This window comes from Capsicum annuum, chromosome 10, assembly GCF_002878395.1.
Source record: "Capsicum annuum cultivar UCD-10X-F1 chromosome 10, UCD10Xv1.1, whole genome shotgun sequence".
NCBI classification, from domain to species: domain Eukaryota; kingdom Viridiplantae; phylum Streptophyta; class Magnoliopsida; order Solanales; family Solanaceae; genus Capsicum; species Capsicum annuum.
This window is the reverse complement of record NC_061120.1, coordinates 172,770,640-172,787,473: the sequence shown is the minus strand read 5'-3', so window position 1 is coordinate 172,787,473 and position 16,834 is coordinate 172,770,640. Positions and strand designations below refer to the sequence as shown.

The 16,834-nt window shown below is 33.0% G+C and overlaps 1 protein-coding gene and 1 long non-coding RNA gene across 2 annotated transcripts; both read left to right on the top strand.

Annotated features, from left to right (window-relative positions):
• The first annotated feature begins 2,590 nt into the window (after positions 1-2,590).
• LOC124888147 lies at positions 2,591-7,555 on the top strand. The gene is made up of 2 exons (XR_007046194.1): positions 2,591-7,116; positions 7,364-7,555. It is a non-coding gene; the product is annotated as an uncharacterized LOC124888147 (long non-coding RNA).
• A 4,623-nt stretch (positions 7,556-12,178) lies between these two features.
• Positions 12,179-15,111, top strand: LOC107843333 (60S ribosomal protein L23a). Its single transcript, XM_016687569.2, has 3 exons — positions 12,179-12,330; positions 13,805-14,168; positions 14,724-15,111. Exons 1-3 carry the CDS (start codon positions 12,315-12,317, stop codon positions 14,806-14,808), a joined length of 465 nt encoding a protein of 154 aa, XP_016543055.1. The 5' UTR covers positions 12,179-12,314; the 3' UTR covers positions 14,809-15,111.
• Positions 15,112-16,834: the final 1,723 nt, after the last annotated feature.

Here is a 16,834-nt window from a genome sequence, read left to right as displayed (position 1 = left end):
TAGAGAACATCCAAGGGAATGGGTTTAAGGCCTAGGACAAGTCAGCATGGCGGTAACTCTACCTAGCAGACTGGAGATCCCAAGAGCTAGGTTCAAGGAGATCAAACAAAGTTGTGTCTGACAGGTTCAACATTGTCAATTACCCAATCCATTCTCATGATGTAGATAATGTATAGTAAATAAGGATAAGACTTAAGGCGAAAAATCTTTTAATGATTATCTAAATTTGGCAGATTTGACCAAATAGTTTAATCTATAGGATTGAACGTTTAGAAATCACCTATGTGTGGGCGAAGTGGAAGCAGCTTCAAAGAGAATGCTAGTAAAGGCCTATTCTCTAAGCTCTCATGAAAATCGGGACGTGTTCATGGTTGAAAAGAACAAAACCGTAAAAATCATAAACGGTAAAAGGCTAGTTGTGTGACATGTGTTATCTAGGTGTACATTAAAGCTCGACGGTTCAAAGATATCAAATCTACCGATTGACCGAGTGTATCCAATGCATGTTCATTACAGAAAGTTCAAAGGAAAACCCACTTATCCAGATGCAATCAGTTTTTGCTTGATGATCACATACTTGTCCGTAAAAGTTTTACGAAAATAATAGCCATTCCCCATTCATGTGGGGGATTGTTGGGTTTATAGTAATGAAAGGGTGTGAATGGAAATGTTAAAACATGCAGGAACGCATGAACGGTGACTGTTTCGCGCGAACAGTAGCACTGTTACGTGAACAGTAGCACTGTTTTGCGTGAACAGTGCACTGCTTCACGAACTGACGCGTGAATAGTGACTGTTTCGCGTGAACAGTGCACTGCTTCACGAACTACTGCAACACTGTTTCGAACTGATACAATGTTTTACGAAATAGTGTACTGTTTCAGAAAATTACTGCAATGGTTTAAGTAAACAGACATGTATTTTCAGGAAAAGACACACTCCTCTAAATTGAACCAATGCCACCTTTCAAAGGGGCATCTTGTGGTTATAAATAACCTGATTTTCATCCACAGGTAAAAAAAAGAAAGTACAGAAATTTTTTTCAAAATTACAAGCTTCTTCTTCTTCTTAAAAATACTTCTTAAAAATACTCTAAGTGTGATCATTCAAACCATGAGTGTGTTCGAAGAATCCGCCTATTTGAGGTACCGCTATAGTCGGATTGAAGGCCATTTTATCCTGGGAGGAAGATTCCATAACCTAGGGTACAACGAGAGGAATTATTCCTTAAGGAAAGTCCGTGAATTCGGACGACGTGGCCTTAACAATTTTTGTTTCATCTATATTTCAAAAATATAAAATACACCTCTTGTAAAGATCATTTTGATCTTGTGTTGAAGGTATTTGTTCAACTTCGTTGTGTTCTTGTTCATACTTGAACTCGAGTTGAAGTTATTATTCTATTATACAGATTTTACGTACCCATATTGTGGAAAATAACATTTATCTCATTGTACTGCTACTACATCAATCCATTAGGCTAAATGCTTTACTCAAAGCAATAGCCAAAAATCAAGTATTTTTTTTCAGATTTAAATGTTTATGGATATTATATATATAAGTTCTTTGGGAATAATTTTTATTGAACATCAATTTCTATATCATGTTTATATCATAATTTTAGGATGTATATCTTTACAGGACATCAACTTTTATATCAATTTCATATCATGTTTATAGCAGCACCAGTTTCTATATCATTTTTATACCATATTTCTAGGAGGTAATTAAATAACCTCTATAAGACAGCAATTTCTACACCAATTTTGTACCATATTTTTAAGAAATAGTTAAATAACCTTTACAGAGTATCAATTTTTACATTATTTTCATACCATGTTTATAAGAGATAGTTATTTAACCTTTTCACATATAAGTTTCTATATTATTTTCAGAAACAATATGATTATTCAAGGAGTTTAGCGATTAGAGTCTGAAATAATTATAAATTGTTCCTGACAAGATATCGGTTTTCTATCTTATTTAATTCATTAGAATGATTTTGAAGAGAAAGTGGGAATCACCTTAATGTGGTATCATGATACAACACCTAACATGAGTGTGTTGGCATTTCAAAATGGAAAATTATTATTCCATCCGTATTATTTTATTTTTATGTGTGGTTATTTAATTGGGTACGGATTTTAAGAAATAAGAAAAGGCTTGGTAAAGTTTATTAAATTATCTTTTATAAAAAATGTATTAACAATTTTTTTTAATTAAGTGAGACCAATAAAGGTAAAAAGGATAATTATGCTTTTAAAAAATTGCCAAATAAAAAAAAACGTTATTTATTTTGAGATAAATTAAAAAAAAATGATAAATAATTTAAGACGGAAGAAGTACTGTATATTAGAAAATGCTATGTTTCAACATGCCTGTTTAAGCACTAAAGGCGTTTTCATTTTTTCAATATAATTGATTATGTGTGTGTGTCACAAAAAGCACAATTCACCTTTTTTCTTCTTGCGTGTCAAAAAAAGAACCCTCCAGCACCTTTCTAAAACACAAAAGAATACTTTGGTCTTGCATGTCTTTCTCTGTATATCTCTATGTTAATAAAGCTCTATTTCCCTCTCAGCTCTTTCTCTCTGGTCGATTCTTGATTGTTCTCTTTCATATTATAGTTTAATTTAGAGTTTCTTTTTTATGTTTAATATTGCTTCTTGCTCCAATTTGAGAATTCATTTGGAGTTTTTTTTTTTTTTGGTTATGAGCTCAATTTAAGACTTTTTGGTTCTTTGTTAGTGGTTATGAACTCAATTTGGGTCTTTTTGATTTTGGACTTTTTTGATTCTTTGTTAGTGGTTATGAACTGAATTTGAGGCTTTTCGTTCTTTGTTAGAAACTAAATTCCGAATAATAAGATTTACTATCCAAAAAAATAAATTGTTGTGTTGTAATAAGATTAAATATCTCTTCTTGCATAGAAATTTCATGCTTTTCTTTTTATCTTGTACAATTTTGATTTATATTTTTCAAATCTGAATCTCTGTACCTTTAATTTTGTTTAGGTTATTCCGTATTTTTGATCTCTCCATCTTAAATTTTGATTTGCTTATTTGATATTTTTGGATTCCAATTGTGCCATCTTCATTTTCAAAAGTCATGTAAAGATCTTATTTTTGATTTATTTCAGCAAAAAAGGCAAACTTAATTATATGTAAAGAAAAATCTTTCTGGATTTGTTAATTTTATGCTTCGTTGTTTCTCTTTCTCAGCTTGTCACCCTCTGTTTTGAAATTATTTTAACTTGTATTGTGAAATTAAGCCAAAATTTATTTTGGACTGCTACATATATGTCTGTCGCAGTAGCATCAACTCATTAGTTCGCCCTCTTTTAACTCTTCGAACCGTGGATCAATTCTGTATGTTCGTCAATTTCATTCTTCCACTGTTGTGAATAACTTTAGTTGATTAAGCTTTGTGAAATGCATAGGAATAGAGTTTCTTCGGTAGATAAGCTTTATGTGAATACTTTATAGTTTGCTTCAGGTTTGGGACAAATCAGCATTTTTAGAATTATTCTCAAGTGGAATTTAGGATAAGACTATGCTGTAAGCAAACCTAGAAATAGAAAGACTATTCTGATAGATTTTCGTATTAAATATTTTAATATTTCAAATTTCCCTGAACCAAAGTGATTTACATATTCTATCAAATTATCGGAAGGAAAATTATTGTAGTTTTAATTAGTTGAATGGATTATTTTTTGCTTGTAATATGAGGCAAAGGGATAGTGGTGTAAGGTTAGCATGAGAAGTGGTCGTTTGAATGTAATTCGAATTGATTAGCTAAGTTTCCAGGGGATGAATGTTGAATTTTATTGGGTAGTAGTTATTGTTGTTCATATTAGGACAGAAATGATCTGGTTTCGAACAGAAACTAACAACACAGACCTTAAAAGACGATAAATCAGATGAAATTACTGTAGTTTCAGTTAGTGGAGTGAATTATTTATGTCTTAGCGGTGTAAAGTTAGCTAGGGAAATGGTCCATTGAGTGTAATTGAAACTGTGTAGATAAGGTTCCAGGGAAGGAAATATTGAATTCTATTAGGCAGTAGTCACTTATTTTACATGTAAAAATCAAAATAATCAGGTGTCCTATGAAAGCTACAAAACAGACCTCGAAAGGCCATAAATCAGAGAGTTATTGTAGTTCAGTTAGTCAAGTGAATTATTTGTGTCTTGTAATGTGAGGAAAGGAATAGTGGTGTAAAGTTTAGTCTTATATGTTCGACAAGGTTCGTTAGCCAGGGAAGTGGTCCTTTGTAGATGCTGCATTCATTCTGAATGTAATTCCAACTGTCTAGCCAAGGTTTCAGGGAAGGAAATGTTTAACTTTATTGGGGAGTAGTTGCTTATTGTTCAGGCCCTCACTCATATAGTTCATTAGGTTATGCGGTGCGAGTAATTCTAAAGAATTTTCCCCTTTGTAGAGTAGGTAGACTATGCAGGAATTTATAGTATGTAGACAATGATGGAATTTGTTATTAAACATCTGTAGCATAGTGATGCCACAGATTATTAAGAAGTTGTTTATAGAGTGGCAATCCGAAACAATATCCATAAAGCTGAAGTTCACATGGAGGACGACTCCATTGTGCTATGTTTACTTACATCAGCTCTCTTCCAATCAGTCATGTTCAGCGAAATTGTTCATCATGTCAATCATTGACAAAGACATCGCTAACAATCCACCAATGTCGATAGCTGGAACAGCTACTTCAGACAATAGTAAACGCAAACTCAAACATTATGACAAAGAAAGACTGAAACGTATCTCATTCACATGTCTTTCACCTTTTCAATAAATTATGTTCAGTAATATGACTAACATCTAATTGTCAGTGTTTAGTTTTTGTGTACCAGTGATAGATTTATTTGTGGCCAAAATTTAGTCAATTGGGTGACTTCAAAAGTTACAGAAATGTTTGTCTGTGTGACTTTTTAATCATTAGTCTGCTAGATGTGAACTTTTAGTATGGTGTTTAATTTTGTAAGGGTACAAATGGGGTAAAGGATAGAGAAATTTCTTAGTTTATGTCCCTCCCAATGGAAGATTTACCATTTACCTCCCCTTCTTTGGAATAAGTGGAAGGGTTAAAGAGATATATTTTCTCCAGTTAGTCCTTTAAGGGCCAAAAGAGCTAACTTGGATAGGTATTTTCTCGGCCCTTCACTTGTACTCCTCTCTCCAATTCTTCTTTTCTGTTTGAAACATAGTTAAGCATTCCCAAGCTGTTGTAAATGATTAGCTTTTTCAAAGTGGATAAAGAATGTGGTAAAAAGATGAAACTATTCTGGTGCCAGGAATAGGTTCACACTCCATTTGAATGCAAGGTGGGTGGTTATTTTATTTTTTTGTAGTCTCTTTCCAATAGGATATAAAGATTAGACGAGTTATCAAACTTCTATTTAGTGGATCACAAAAACTAAATTTATATGTTGATTAACTTATTTCCTTTTGCTTCAGGTATTATGAGGTTTCAGCACCTCAAAATGCTTTAATTTCTTGAGCACCGACTAATGAAGAAAGATAATCTAAATTTATGCAAATCAAATTTTGCTCCGCTCACATGCTTTAATAAGTTACGACTTAATATTTCATTCATCTATATAACCTTTTGCACTGATTCTAGCTTAAAATATTTTCTACATCTCTTTATTGTTGGATAATCATCTTGATCTTTTTAAAATGAATGCTATCATTACACCATGAGATGTGAATATTTTTTCAATAAACGAGATTTATTTTAATGTTCATTTGTCTCACATAGTATTAGGATACAACAGATAAGTGGATGGATTGAATTGTAGGGGTACTTGGTCTTCTTGTTGACGAGGTTCCAGTTTCTCATATTTATATGGAGGTTGTGAGAAAATGAATTTGTTTAGTCTACTTTAAAATAAAGACTCTAGTCCGAATGAGATGAGATGATACATATAGCATTATGAACATCTGAACTTGACTAAAACTTGCAGCTTGTTCTAATGTGAAACAGGCTATTTTATCTGCAGGCTAAGAGAACCAAGAAGGCTGGGATGTTCATTTTAGAATCTGACGTTTTCCATTAACAAGGATATGGTTTGATATTCTGAATTTCGAGATACTTGTGATGTTTTATTAGAAGTTGTCTGCATAGCATAGACACCTATTTTGTAAGAAATTTTTCTATTTTAATATTAAGTATTAATCACAGAAAAATTATAATACATCTTAAAATTCTCTTCAACATTAACAATATTCATAGTAACAATAATAATAGGTGTGAATTCTACAGTTTTGATGCTTGTAATAGTATAACTGGGAGAAGTATGTTAAATTAATATTGATATTTCTTTGATAACAAATGAAATACTTAAAACAAGAGAAACAAGTAGAACACTCATATCTTACTAAGATGAATCTATTGAAACATAGTTAGCAGTTAGAACATAACATTTAATACATAGTTGTCTTGTTTCTTAAACAGAGGTTGTAATACTTTTGAGGTTCCTTTTCCGCATTTTCTTATTTCATTTTCCTGATTGGGTGTCCATGGAACAACCGTCTTCTAGTATTAATCATGCATTGATGATTTGTTTTGATGTTATACTCCTGTTGTTCTTCCTATTCAGTTTGTTAACCAAGACATCCTTAAAATACACAAATGTTCCTTCTTGCCTTTTGAGATTCTCACGTTTATAGTTGACTTGTGCTATTTTCAATGGTTTACTGAGTGTACTGTATTTGTCCTTGTTCATTTCGGTGTTTGGAGAACAAGTGAAGAAAACCCATAGTACCTTGTTCCATGGAATTACATGGTTAACAGTAAAGTTTAACAAGAAGCCTTAGGGGGAACCATTTATATTTCATACCCATTTAGGGAATTGACTCACTTTTCTCTTATGTGAGAGATATTTGTCCAATCCTGTTTAGTACCTTGTATGACTATGCTGAATAAATAACATTACATATGCATCACACTTTGTATCACTCGTTTCTTCTATTATCAGTGATATATGTATCATCTTTTGAAATATGATTGATACTACTCTTTTGTCTACTCAACTGCTGCAAACGTTGATGCTAGATACTTCGGCTGTCTGCTTTTTGAATAACATACATCAGGTACTACATAAAATTATTGCTACATTGTCAAGCTATACATCTAAATTTTTTTATAAATTCTATCTACGCATTATACCTTCTCCTCTATTTAAAAGAGTGCCATATGAGTTCCTTTGATTTCACTGTTTATTCAAATTTGATATCCTTTATATACTATCCGAGTTTGCTTTGCTTTTTTCATTACTAATGGAATATCACTATTTTATGCTACAGTCTAAAAATTTATTTTAATTTCAATCTGCCACAGGTACTTTTTGTCAAGTACTGACTCATAATACAAGAAGCCAGAGCACAACATTATGTAAATAGCATAAAATGTTTAGTAAAAATTTAGTACAGGATGTAAATATCTGATGTAAACAATATCTGATGTAAACAATGCAGCTGCAACTAATATAAACTCTGGTTAGCAATATATATAATAGCTATATCTATCTTATATATGTGTGCACAAACTCACAAAATCTTTCAGTGTTGGGCTCGTGCTCCACGGGCTGTCGCCGCCTAATAAGAGAAAAAAAAGAAGAGATGTCGAATCGGAAAAGAAGTGAACTAACTATGGAATTCAAAAACATATTATGAGAAATTATAGGAAAGAATATCAATTATTCTTTACCCAATTTTGATATTTTTAACTGTATTTTTTCCTTTTACCTTATTCGATAAGTTTTGTCAGTTTTTTATTGTTATATTCTTGTTATATTCTGAAAATTAGAAACTATTGATAGCTATTGTAATATTGACTCTTAAATTATATATTTTTGTGATTTGTCCTTTTCCTATTACATTTTTAATCGCGGCTGAAAACTCATCTAAAATTTACATATATATATATAAGGAAACTTTGCCTAATTACATTAAATCTCAATTTGGTAAAGTAATTATATAAATCTCAAAGTAATTACTTAAATTTCTTATTTTTTTACTTTCTCTCTCCAACCCATTATACATCCAAAAACACGCTACTTGTGTGTTGCGTATTTTTCTTTCATCACAAATTCATTTTTTTCTCCATAATTGAAACCCATTTTTTACGTCAAAAATCAAGCAACGTGTACTTAGAGGTTATCAATTTGTAAGTTTTGAAGCATTAATTGAAGTTTTTGATTTTCTTCATTAATTTTTGAATTTTTTTGTTTCAACTTGACCAAATCAGGATAATTTTCAATTCTTGTTTGGTGGTTTGTTGGTTTCTATGAAATTAACTTCTTTTGCAATCCCATGCCAGTTTGATTGTTAGTTTATTTCGTTTTTTTTGGTATAGTTCAAGTCAGATCGTTGAATTTCTTGTGTTATAGTTGCTATTACATATCTTCCCGTTTGATTAACTTCAACTACAAAACCATTTTCCTGTTTTTATAGTTTAAATCAGATCTTTGATTAACTTTTCATTCTCTTCTGTACAGTTCAAGTCAAATCTTTGAAACTGGGCATTTTGTCAAAGATCTGACTTGTCGTTTTTATTGGAACGATAATTGTTTCGTATTGCTTATTGTGCATATATATGTATGAATATCCTTCTACATATTTAGGTTATCTATAATTAGATATGTTAGACTATAGTTTAATCACCTTATAAATATATATAACTACTATGTGTTGTTTCTGATTTTCTCGTTATGTATGATCCCTATTATACATATTTATCTTATGTATACTTATAACTGACGTTCAAATCGATCAGAAGTTATTTTGTCCCACTAATGTATAATATAGGTATTCTGAAATATATTTCAATATGTTGTACATTGACAGTTCTGAAAATTCAAACAGTTATAAAGTATTAATATTATATAAGGTGACATTATACATTCAAACAAGATTATAGGTCATACATATTTTAATTTGAAAATCTGTATTATGACATTATACATTAAAACAGTTTATTTCTTAAATGTATAAGTTACCCTCATACATTTCTAACTGTTGTTGAATTAGGTTCTGATTTTAATTCTGAGATGTATAAGATACCCTCATACATGTGTAATTGTTATTTATTTAGGATCTGATATAAATTGTTAGATATATAAGTAACCCTCATACATGTGTAACTGTTGTTTAATTAGGATTTGAATTAAATTGTTAGATGTATAAGTTAACTTCATACAGGTGTAACTGATGTTTATTTAGGGTTTGATAAGTTACCCCCATATCTGTATAAGTTACCCTCATACAAATGTATCTGTTGTTAGATTATTTTCTTTTTACATGTATAACGATGTTATAATTATTGAATGTATTGTTACTTCATTATTTTTTTTTTTAAATTAGGGACTATGACGTCTTTGTGTCTGCCTATGCAGAAATATTAAGTGAAGGGCAGCAAGTGCATTCATGTGATTTTGATGCTGGAAGTCAATATGCACACTATGTTTTATTATTGTGGCATTATGGAGTGATAAAGGCAACCGAAGGGTACACGGGTGATAATGGCGATCCTCCTCGGCCAAGGAATATTGTTCTCCAAATAGTTGATGAAAATGCAATTGTTACTTTAGAGTAGCATTGTTTTATAATAGTCGGTATTGAAACAACTAATTCTTAGTTTTGTAGTTGATGTTAAACGGTTACAATGTTACTTTCTGGATGTTAATTTACAATTTATGGATGTCTTCATCTTTTGAAAAAATATTTTGCAATTACTTACACTATACTGTAATGTTACTAGCATAGTTTGGTAGTTATTGAGTTTCCCTTTCATTTTTTTATAACGTATAAAAATAAATTGCAAATTAATCTGTATTGTATATTAACACATTGTATTTTTATCAGTACGTAAATTCTGTTAGAAGTTAATAATGCATTGAACTAACAGATAATACATTACATACATCATACATGTTTTTAAACGTTTATGTCTCAATAGAAAATTAAGAAAAAAAATTTTACATCACACATATTTAAAAAGTATAATACTATATCATACACTACCATACGTTGTGAACTTATCATAAATTAAGATTAAAGTATTATCAATAATCATACACATAAAACAAAATGAAAAAGGCAACTTAAATTTTCACAAATTATGTTACAGGAGTCTGCCATTTATTATGTTGTTTAAGCAAAAAAAAAATATGTACTCAGTTAAAAGTCATTGTTGTCGGTCTAACATCATACATGTTATTAAAGTATAATAGTATATCATACATTACTTATATATGAAATGTTAATGTATAACTGTGTAATACACATTACGTTTCAACAAGTATTTGCTGTAATAGTCGCCAACTTTTGTGTTATAATTGTAAATTATATGGTAACGAAATATGATCTATGAAAAATGTATAAAATTTTTATAATAATATTACACATTGATTGCGAAGTGAACATCAAATAACAATTAAAAACATAAATACAAGTTGCTCCAGGTTTCCAACAAAAACTAATAAAAATGTTTATACAAATAAAATCAAACAAAGCATCAACATATAGAAAAACATATTATCTTCTTCATGATTCCTTCGGAAAGAAATCGCATGTCCTCCAATTGTGATCGGCTCGTCCGCATTTACCGCAACAATTCGAACTTGAAGAAAGTGATTCACTTGATTTCAAATGCCTTCCTTTCTTTGGCCTACCAGGCGATCTTCTATATTTGGACGACACAACTTCTTCATCATCAACAAAATATTTTTATCAAAAATGCTTCCGATTGATTCATACTAGACGCCTTCAAGACCTACTTGCAATCTTTGTTACGACAATCCAGTACATAGCTGCATCGATTTTTTAACACCAAGTCAATCTATTATACAAAAGTTTTAAAAATCATAATTTCAGTACAAAATGCAAATTTTAGGACTATCACAATTTCATTATACATTGGCTCGAATGTATAAACAGATATTATACATTCGTAATTTTATGATTCAACTAAACAGAAGACAACTTGAAAACATAAACTTGTTCAAAACATCTAATACCATATTACCATACATTATAACATCAACAAATAAAGATGTCACTTTTATATCATACCTTTGTTTGTGGGATCGTTTCTCTTTGATGTTGAAGCCATTAACTATTGCATATCTAGCCATTACTGCAACCAGAGTATGCTTATCCTTATAAAGTTGATTTACCTTTATTTCAGTGTTCTTGCAATCAGTAATGAAGTTTTTCACTTCAGTTTCAGGAACATATAGAGCATACTGATTATGCGTTTCAACGACCTTTAACGCAACCGAATCATATTCACTACCTTCAATACAAAATACAACACCAGTTTATCTATCAAACTCGATTTCGTTATTCGATTTGTCAAAAACGGAAATACACGGTGGAAAATTAGCCAATCCAAAAAATTATTTCTTCAACTCAACATAAACCCTCACTCCATTGTCATCCTCACTCCATTGTCATTCCTTATGACAATTGGAGAAGAATTACCTTCAACGATACATTTCACTTCAATTTTTTTAGTACTTCATCGAGATCCAATTCCATGGAGATCGTAGCAATCAATTTCAAGAAAGTTATACTTTCCGAAACAATAATTGTGTCACTTTTGTATGATTGATAACTAATTTTTGACTCCCAAATACCAAAATGTCGCAACAATATGGGGATATTCATATTGATTTTAGTAGAATTAAAGAATGAATGTAGAAGATTTTTTTTTTTTTGGTTTTCCAGATCGTCAATCCCAAAAAACAAAATACTGTGATGTTTAAGAAAATTTTTGAAATTGAAATTTCAGTTGCTATTTTTATTCATACACTGATTAATGTTAGCTAATTATTGTCGTTAATTAAGGAACAGTAAAATAATTTATGATTTATCTTACTTTAAATATAGGATTAACTGTTTTATCATACATTTGACCTATTTTTGATGGACGGCCGAATGTATGAGTATATTTGTAAAAATCGAGAGAGAGAAAACTTGAAGGAATTTTATGTAATTAATTTCATTAACTAGGGGATTTATGTTGTTTATACAAAACTCATAGCACACCCGAAAATTAGCCATTTCATTTTTACACTAAAATCATCTTTAGATCCCAAATTCACTTTAATTGGGCTTCCAGGAATTTAATAGTGGGCTGATTTCATATTTGGGCCTCTAACATAATGGGCCTAAGTAACAAAACTCAGCCCCATGTACAAATATATGACTATCTCGTCATCGCCAAAACCCTAAACCACCGAACTTAGTGGCTTCTTCGTGTTGAGTTTTGGTGACCGTATTCAGCTATGGCTCCAGCTAAAGGTATAGTTTTATATATCAATTTTCTTTTCTTGTTATAAATGTGAAAATTATTGTATACCATTTGGTGTTTTACTTAGTTTTTTTCAATGACAGAAGATATGTTACTGTTTGTTTTTTTTATCGGGGAGTTATTTAGTTGTTTTTGGAGAGTTATTTACCAGGGTGTTTTACTTAGTTGTTTTTGGGATAGTGGCTCAAGTCATTGAGGGAGGGTGCTGTGGTTTTCTTGAGGTTCGGATACGACGGTTGATTTTTTGAAATTGGTAACGGTGTCTACTGCTGTAAGCTAAGTTGCCCGGGCTTTAGGAGTATCCGGACACACACCCGTTGACATTTTTGAAGAGTCCAAGCAACGAACTCTGTAAGTAAAAACAGTACATATATGTACTGGGACCATATTTACAATTATACTCTACAATCTACTGTCCCTTCCCTATAATGAGTCTAAAATATCAATGATAGAGACAGCGTCATTAGAGTATTATCTGGTTACACCAAAAACACAACGTAAAAATAGAATTTAGTTTGACTTGCTGAATACTATTCTCTGTATTCTCAAAATATTGTCCACCATATGCTTGCAGGTACTATTCCACTTGTTTCTATTCTTAGCCCGTACTCTTGCTTCCTCCCAGCTGTGTAGTGCATCTATGATATTACCTGGCATAGACCATGATATATTTTTGTTATTTAGGAATAATCTCCTTAATTGACCTGTGACTTTATAGTGGATGAAGAGATGATTAACAGTCTCTGTAGTATCCCCACAAAAGAAACATCTAGAACATAATTGAAACCCCCTCATCATCAGATTATCCTGTGTTAGAACAGCTTTCTTGGCCAACAATCATACAAAGCAGGCCACTTTGTGTGGTATTTTGGCTTTCCAAATGTGTTTCCAGGCCAATTGTGCAACTGCTGATTTTGATTGATTCAACTTTCTGTACACTGCATTAACTTTGAAGTCCCTTTTCCCATCTCCGTGCCCTCTTTGAATCTCCCAGTCATTTGATTTTGTTGGGGGGGGGGGGGGGGGGGATAACTATTACCTAGGACTTGGGAACTTTGAGAAACTTTATAAATTGTGAAGGCCATGGGACATAGACAGTAGTGGTTTTTTTGGAGTGATTTTTGGGAATAGAGGCTCATGTCACTGATGTTTTTATGTTAATTTCACCAGATAGTTGTATAATTTAGACCGCGGAGCTTTAATAGTTTTTAAGAAGTACTATTGAATAGGTTACCAGAAAAGGTTGTTGCAGTAGAGTAATTTTTGCAACATCGTTGATTTACTTGTTTTTAGAGACTTTTTTCGACTTAGTTATAACCTGGACATGCTCCTAATTACACGAGGAAAAAGTTTTCGACTTGTTAGTTTGAAAATTGGATGTTGGATTTATTTTGTGCTGTTATTGTACTGGCATAGATCCTGTAACTTGATTCTGTTAAAGTAATTCTGAAATTTCATTTGCAGCGGATTTGACCAAAAAAAATGATCCCAAAGCTCAGGCTGTCAAGGTTTCCAAGGCTGTTAAGTCAGGATCAACCTTTAAGAAGAAGTCAAATAAGATAAGGACAAAAGTTACTTTCCATAGACCTAAGACATTGAAGAAGGATAGGAATCCCAAGTACCCTCGCATTAGTGCACCTGGAAGGAACAGGCTTGATCAGTACCAGATTCTAAAACATCCTCTTACTACTGAGTCTGCAATGAAGAAGATCGAGGACAACAATACCCTTGTTTTCATTGTTGATATCCATTCTGACAAGAAGAAGATAAAAGATGCGGTGAAGAAAATGTATGATATCCAGATAAAGAAAGTCAATACCTTGATCAGGTAATATTCTGCATTTTTTCGCCTTTATATATTTTTACTATGCTTTGTTCGTTTAAAGCTTGTTCTGTTACTGACTTTCTATAAAGATCATTATATTTCTTTTTTTACCTTGTTTTGCTTACTGATGTATCACTTGAAATTATACCAAATGTTGATCCAGCTGCATGAAATCCTAGCCTGGTGGCAATTCAATGGTATAGTTGTTATTTTCTAATGTCTCTATATTAATCCAAATCGGGTAAAACTATTGGCATGATTGATTGTGGTTCATTTGACATGCCATAGGAATCGAATTAGCATGCTAACAATTGCCTCTATTTACGATAGAATAGTATAATGTGTTTTGAGCCACTGGCCAGTTAGACCACTTAGACACTTTGCGGGTTAAATCATTTTTCTTTCAAAGCTGTATTTAATTATTCCCTGACAGAAAAATTAGCTGCAGATTGCTTGTGAATTTTTAAGTTTGACCGTTTCTTCTAGTATATCCTGTGTGTATACTTTCAGTAACTTCTGCCTTTCTTTGCTAAGCTACTTCTCTTTGTCTTTGTCCAGGCCCGATGGGACAAAGAAGGCTTATGTGAGGTTGACACCCGACTATGATGCTTTGGATGTGGCCAACAAGATTGGAATCATCTAAATTGCTTACCTAGTTTTGAATTTTTCTGTCAGCCTTAAGATCTTGCATATGAGCTCTTTAGAAAGTTTTGAACTAAAGTTCCTTGGTTTATTAATTTTGAATGTTGAGTTTCGATATGTATTTTGTTTCATGTAAGTCAGGCAAGCTTATGGTTTATTAATTTTGAATGCTATGTTTCAGATATGTATTTTGTTCCATGTTAGTCAGGCAACAACTACTACTAAGTTTCTAAGTTAAGGGATCGTTTGGTATGTGGGATAAGAACAATAATCTTTGGATAAATTTGCGATTAATTCTGTCTCATGTTTGGTGTAAGATATTACTCTAATGTTCGGACTCTTTTATCCCACAATCTGTATTAAAAGGTTTGATTACTATCTTATAATAAAGTGGGGTGGCTCGACGCCGGTGAGCGCCCTAGAGATAGGGGAGAAGGTGGTGGAGATGGGGGTGTGGGAGTGTAGAGGAATGTGGATGGTATGTGAGATAGGGCGGTTAGGTGTATCAAAGAGACTGCTAGAGAGGTGTTGGGTGTCTTGAGGGGTTGGGCTGGTATGCTAAGATGGTGAAGAGTAAGGATGAAGAGGATAAATGGGTAAATAGGGAGGAATACAAGTTAGCTAGAAAAGAGGCTAAGTTAGTAGTTACGACTGCTAAAATGGCAGCGTTAGAGAGCTTGTATGCGGGGTTAGAGCAGAGAGGCGGGGAAGAAAGGTTGTATAGGCTTGCAAAGGCTAGAGAGAGGAAGGGTCGGACAGAGGCGGGGAAAAAAGGTTGTATAGACTTGCAAAGGCTAGAAAGAGGAAGGGTCGGACCTTGATCAAGTGAAGTGCATTAAGGGGGAGGATGATAGTGTGTTGGTGGAGGACGTTCATGTTAAGAGAAGATGACAGTCGTATTTTCATACTCTTGAATGATGAGGGGGACAGAGATATTGTGTTAAGGGAGATGGAGCCATCAGAGGAGTGTAGTGATTTTAGCTATTGTAGGCGTTTTAAGGCGGAGGAGGTCAGCGAGGCTATTCGCAGGATGCGAAGGGGTAGGGCGACGGGGTCATATAAGATTCCTGTGAATTTTTGGAAGTTTACTGGCAGGGCTAGTTTAAGGTAGTTGACCGAATTATTTAACGACATTTTCAAGACTGCGAAAATGCCTGAGGCTTGGAGGTGGATTACCATGATTTCTTTATTAAGAACAAGGTTAACATCTAGAGTTGCAACAACTATAGGGGTATTAAGTTGTTGTCACACTTTGAAGATTTGGGAGAGAGTGGTTGAACGGAGGTTGAGGAGGATAATGTCTATTTTGGAGAATCAGTTTGACTTTATGCCCGGTTGTTCGACGACGGAGGCAATTCACCTGGTGTAGAGACTGGTAGAGCAGTATAGGGAAAGGAAGAAGGATCTTCACATGGTGTTTATCGACTTGGAGAAGGCTTACGACAAAGTCCCTAGGGATGTTCTTTGGAGATATTTGGAGGTGAGTGGAGTCCCGGTGGTGTACAAGAGGTTGATTAAGGACATGTATGATGGAGCTAAGACTCAGGTGAGGACAGCGGGAGGAGATTCAGAGATTCAGGGTTGCATCAGGGATCGACTCTTAGCCCATTTTTGTTTGCATTGGTGATGGATGTGCTGATACGGCGTATTCAAGGAGAGGTGCCTTGATGTATGCTTTTTGTGGATGATATATTATTGATTGATGAGACGCGGGGAGGTGTGAATGATAAATTGGAGGTTTGGAGATAAGGTTTGGAGACAAACCCTTGAATCTAAAGGGTTCAGGTTGAGTAGGAGCAAGACAAAGTATATGGAATGCAAGTTTAATGACTTGAGGCAGGAAAAAGAGGTGGTAGTTAGGTTGGATTCCCAGGTTATTTGTAGGAGGGATAGTTTTAAGTATCTCGGGTCCATGATTCAGGGGAATAGAGAGATTGATGAGGATATCTCCCACCGTATTGGGGCAGGTTGGATGAAGTGAAAGCTCACCTCGGGAATGTTGTGTGATAAGAAGGTGTCACCCAAAC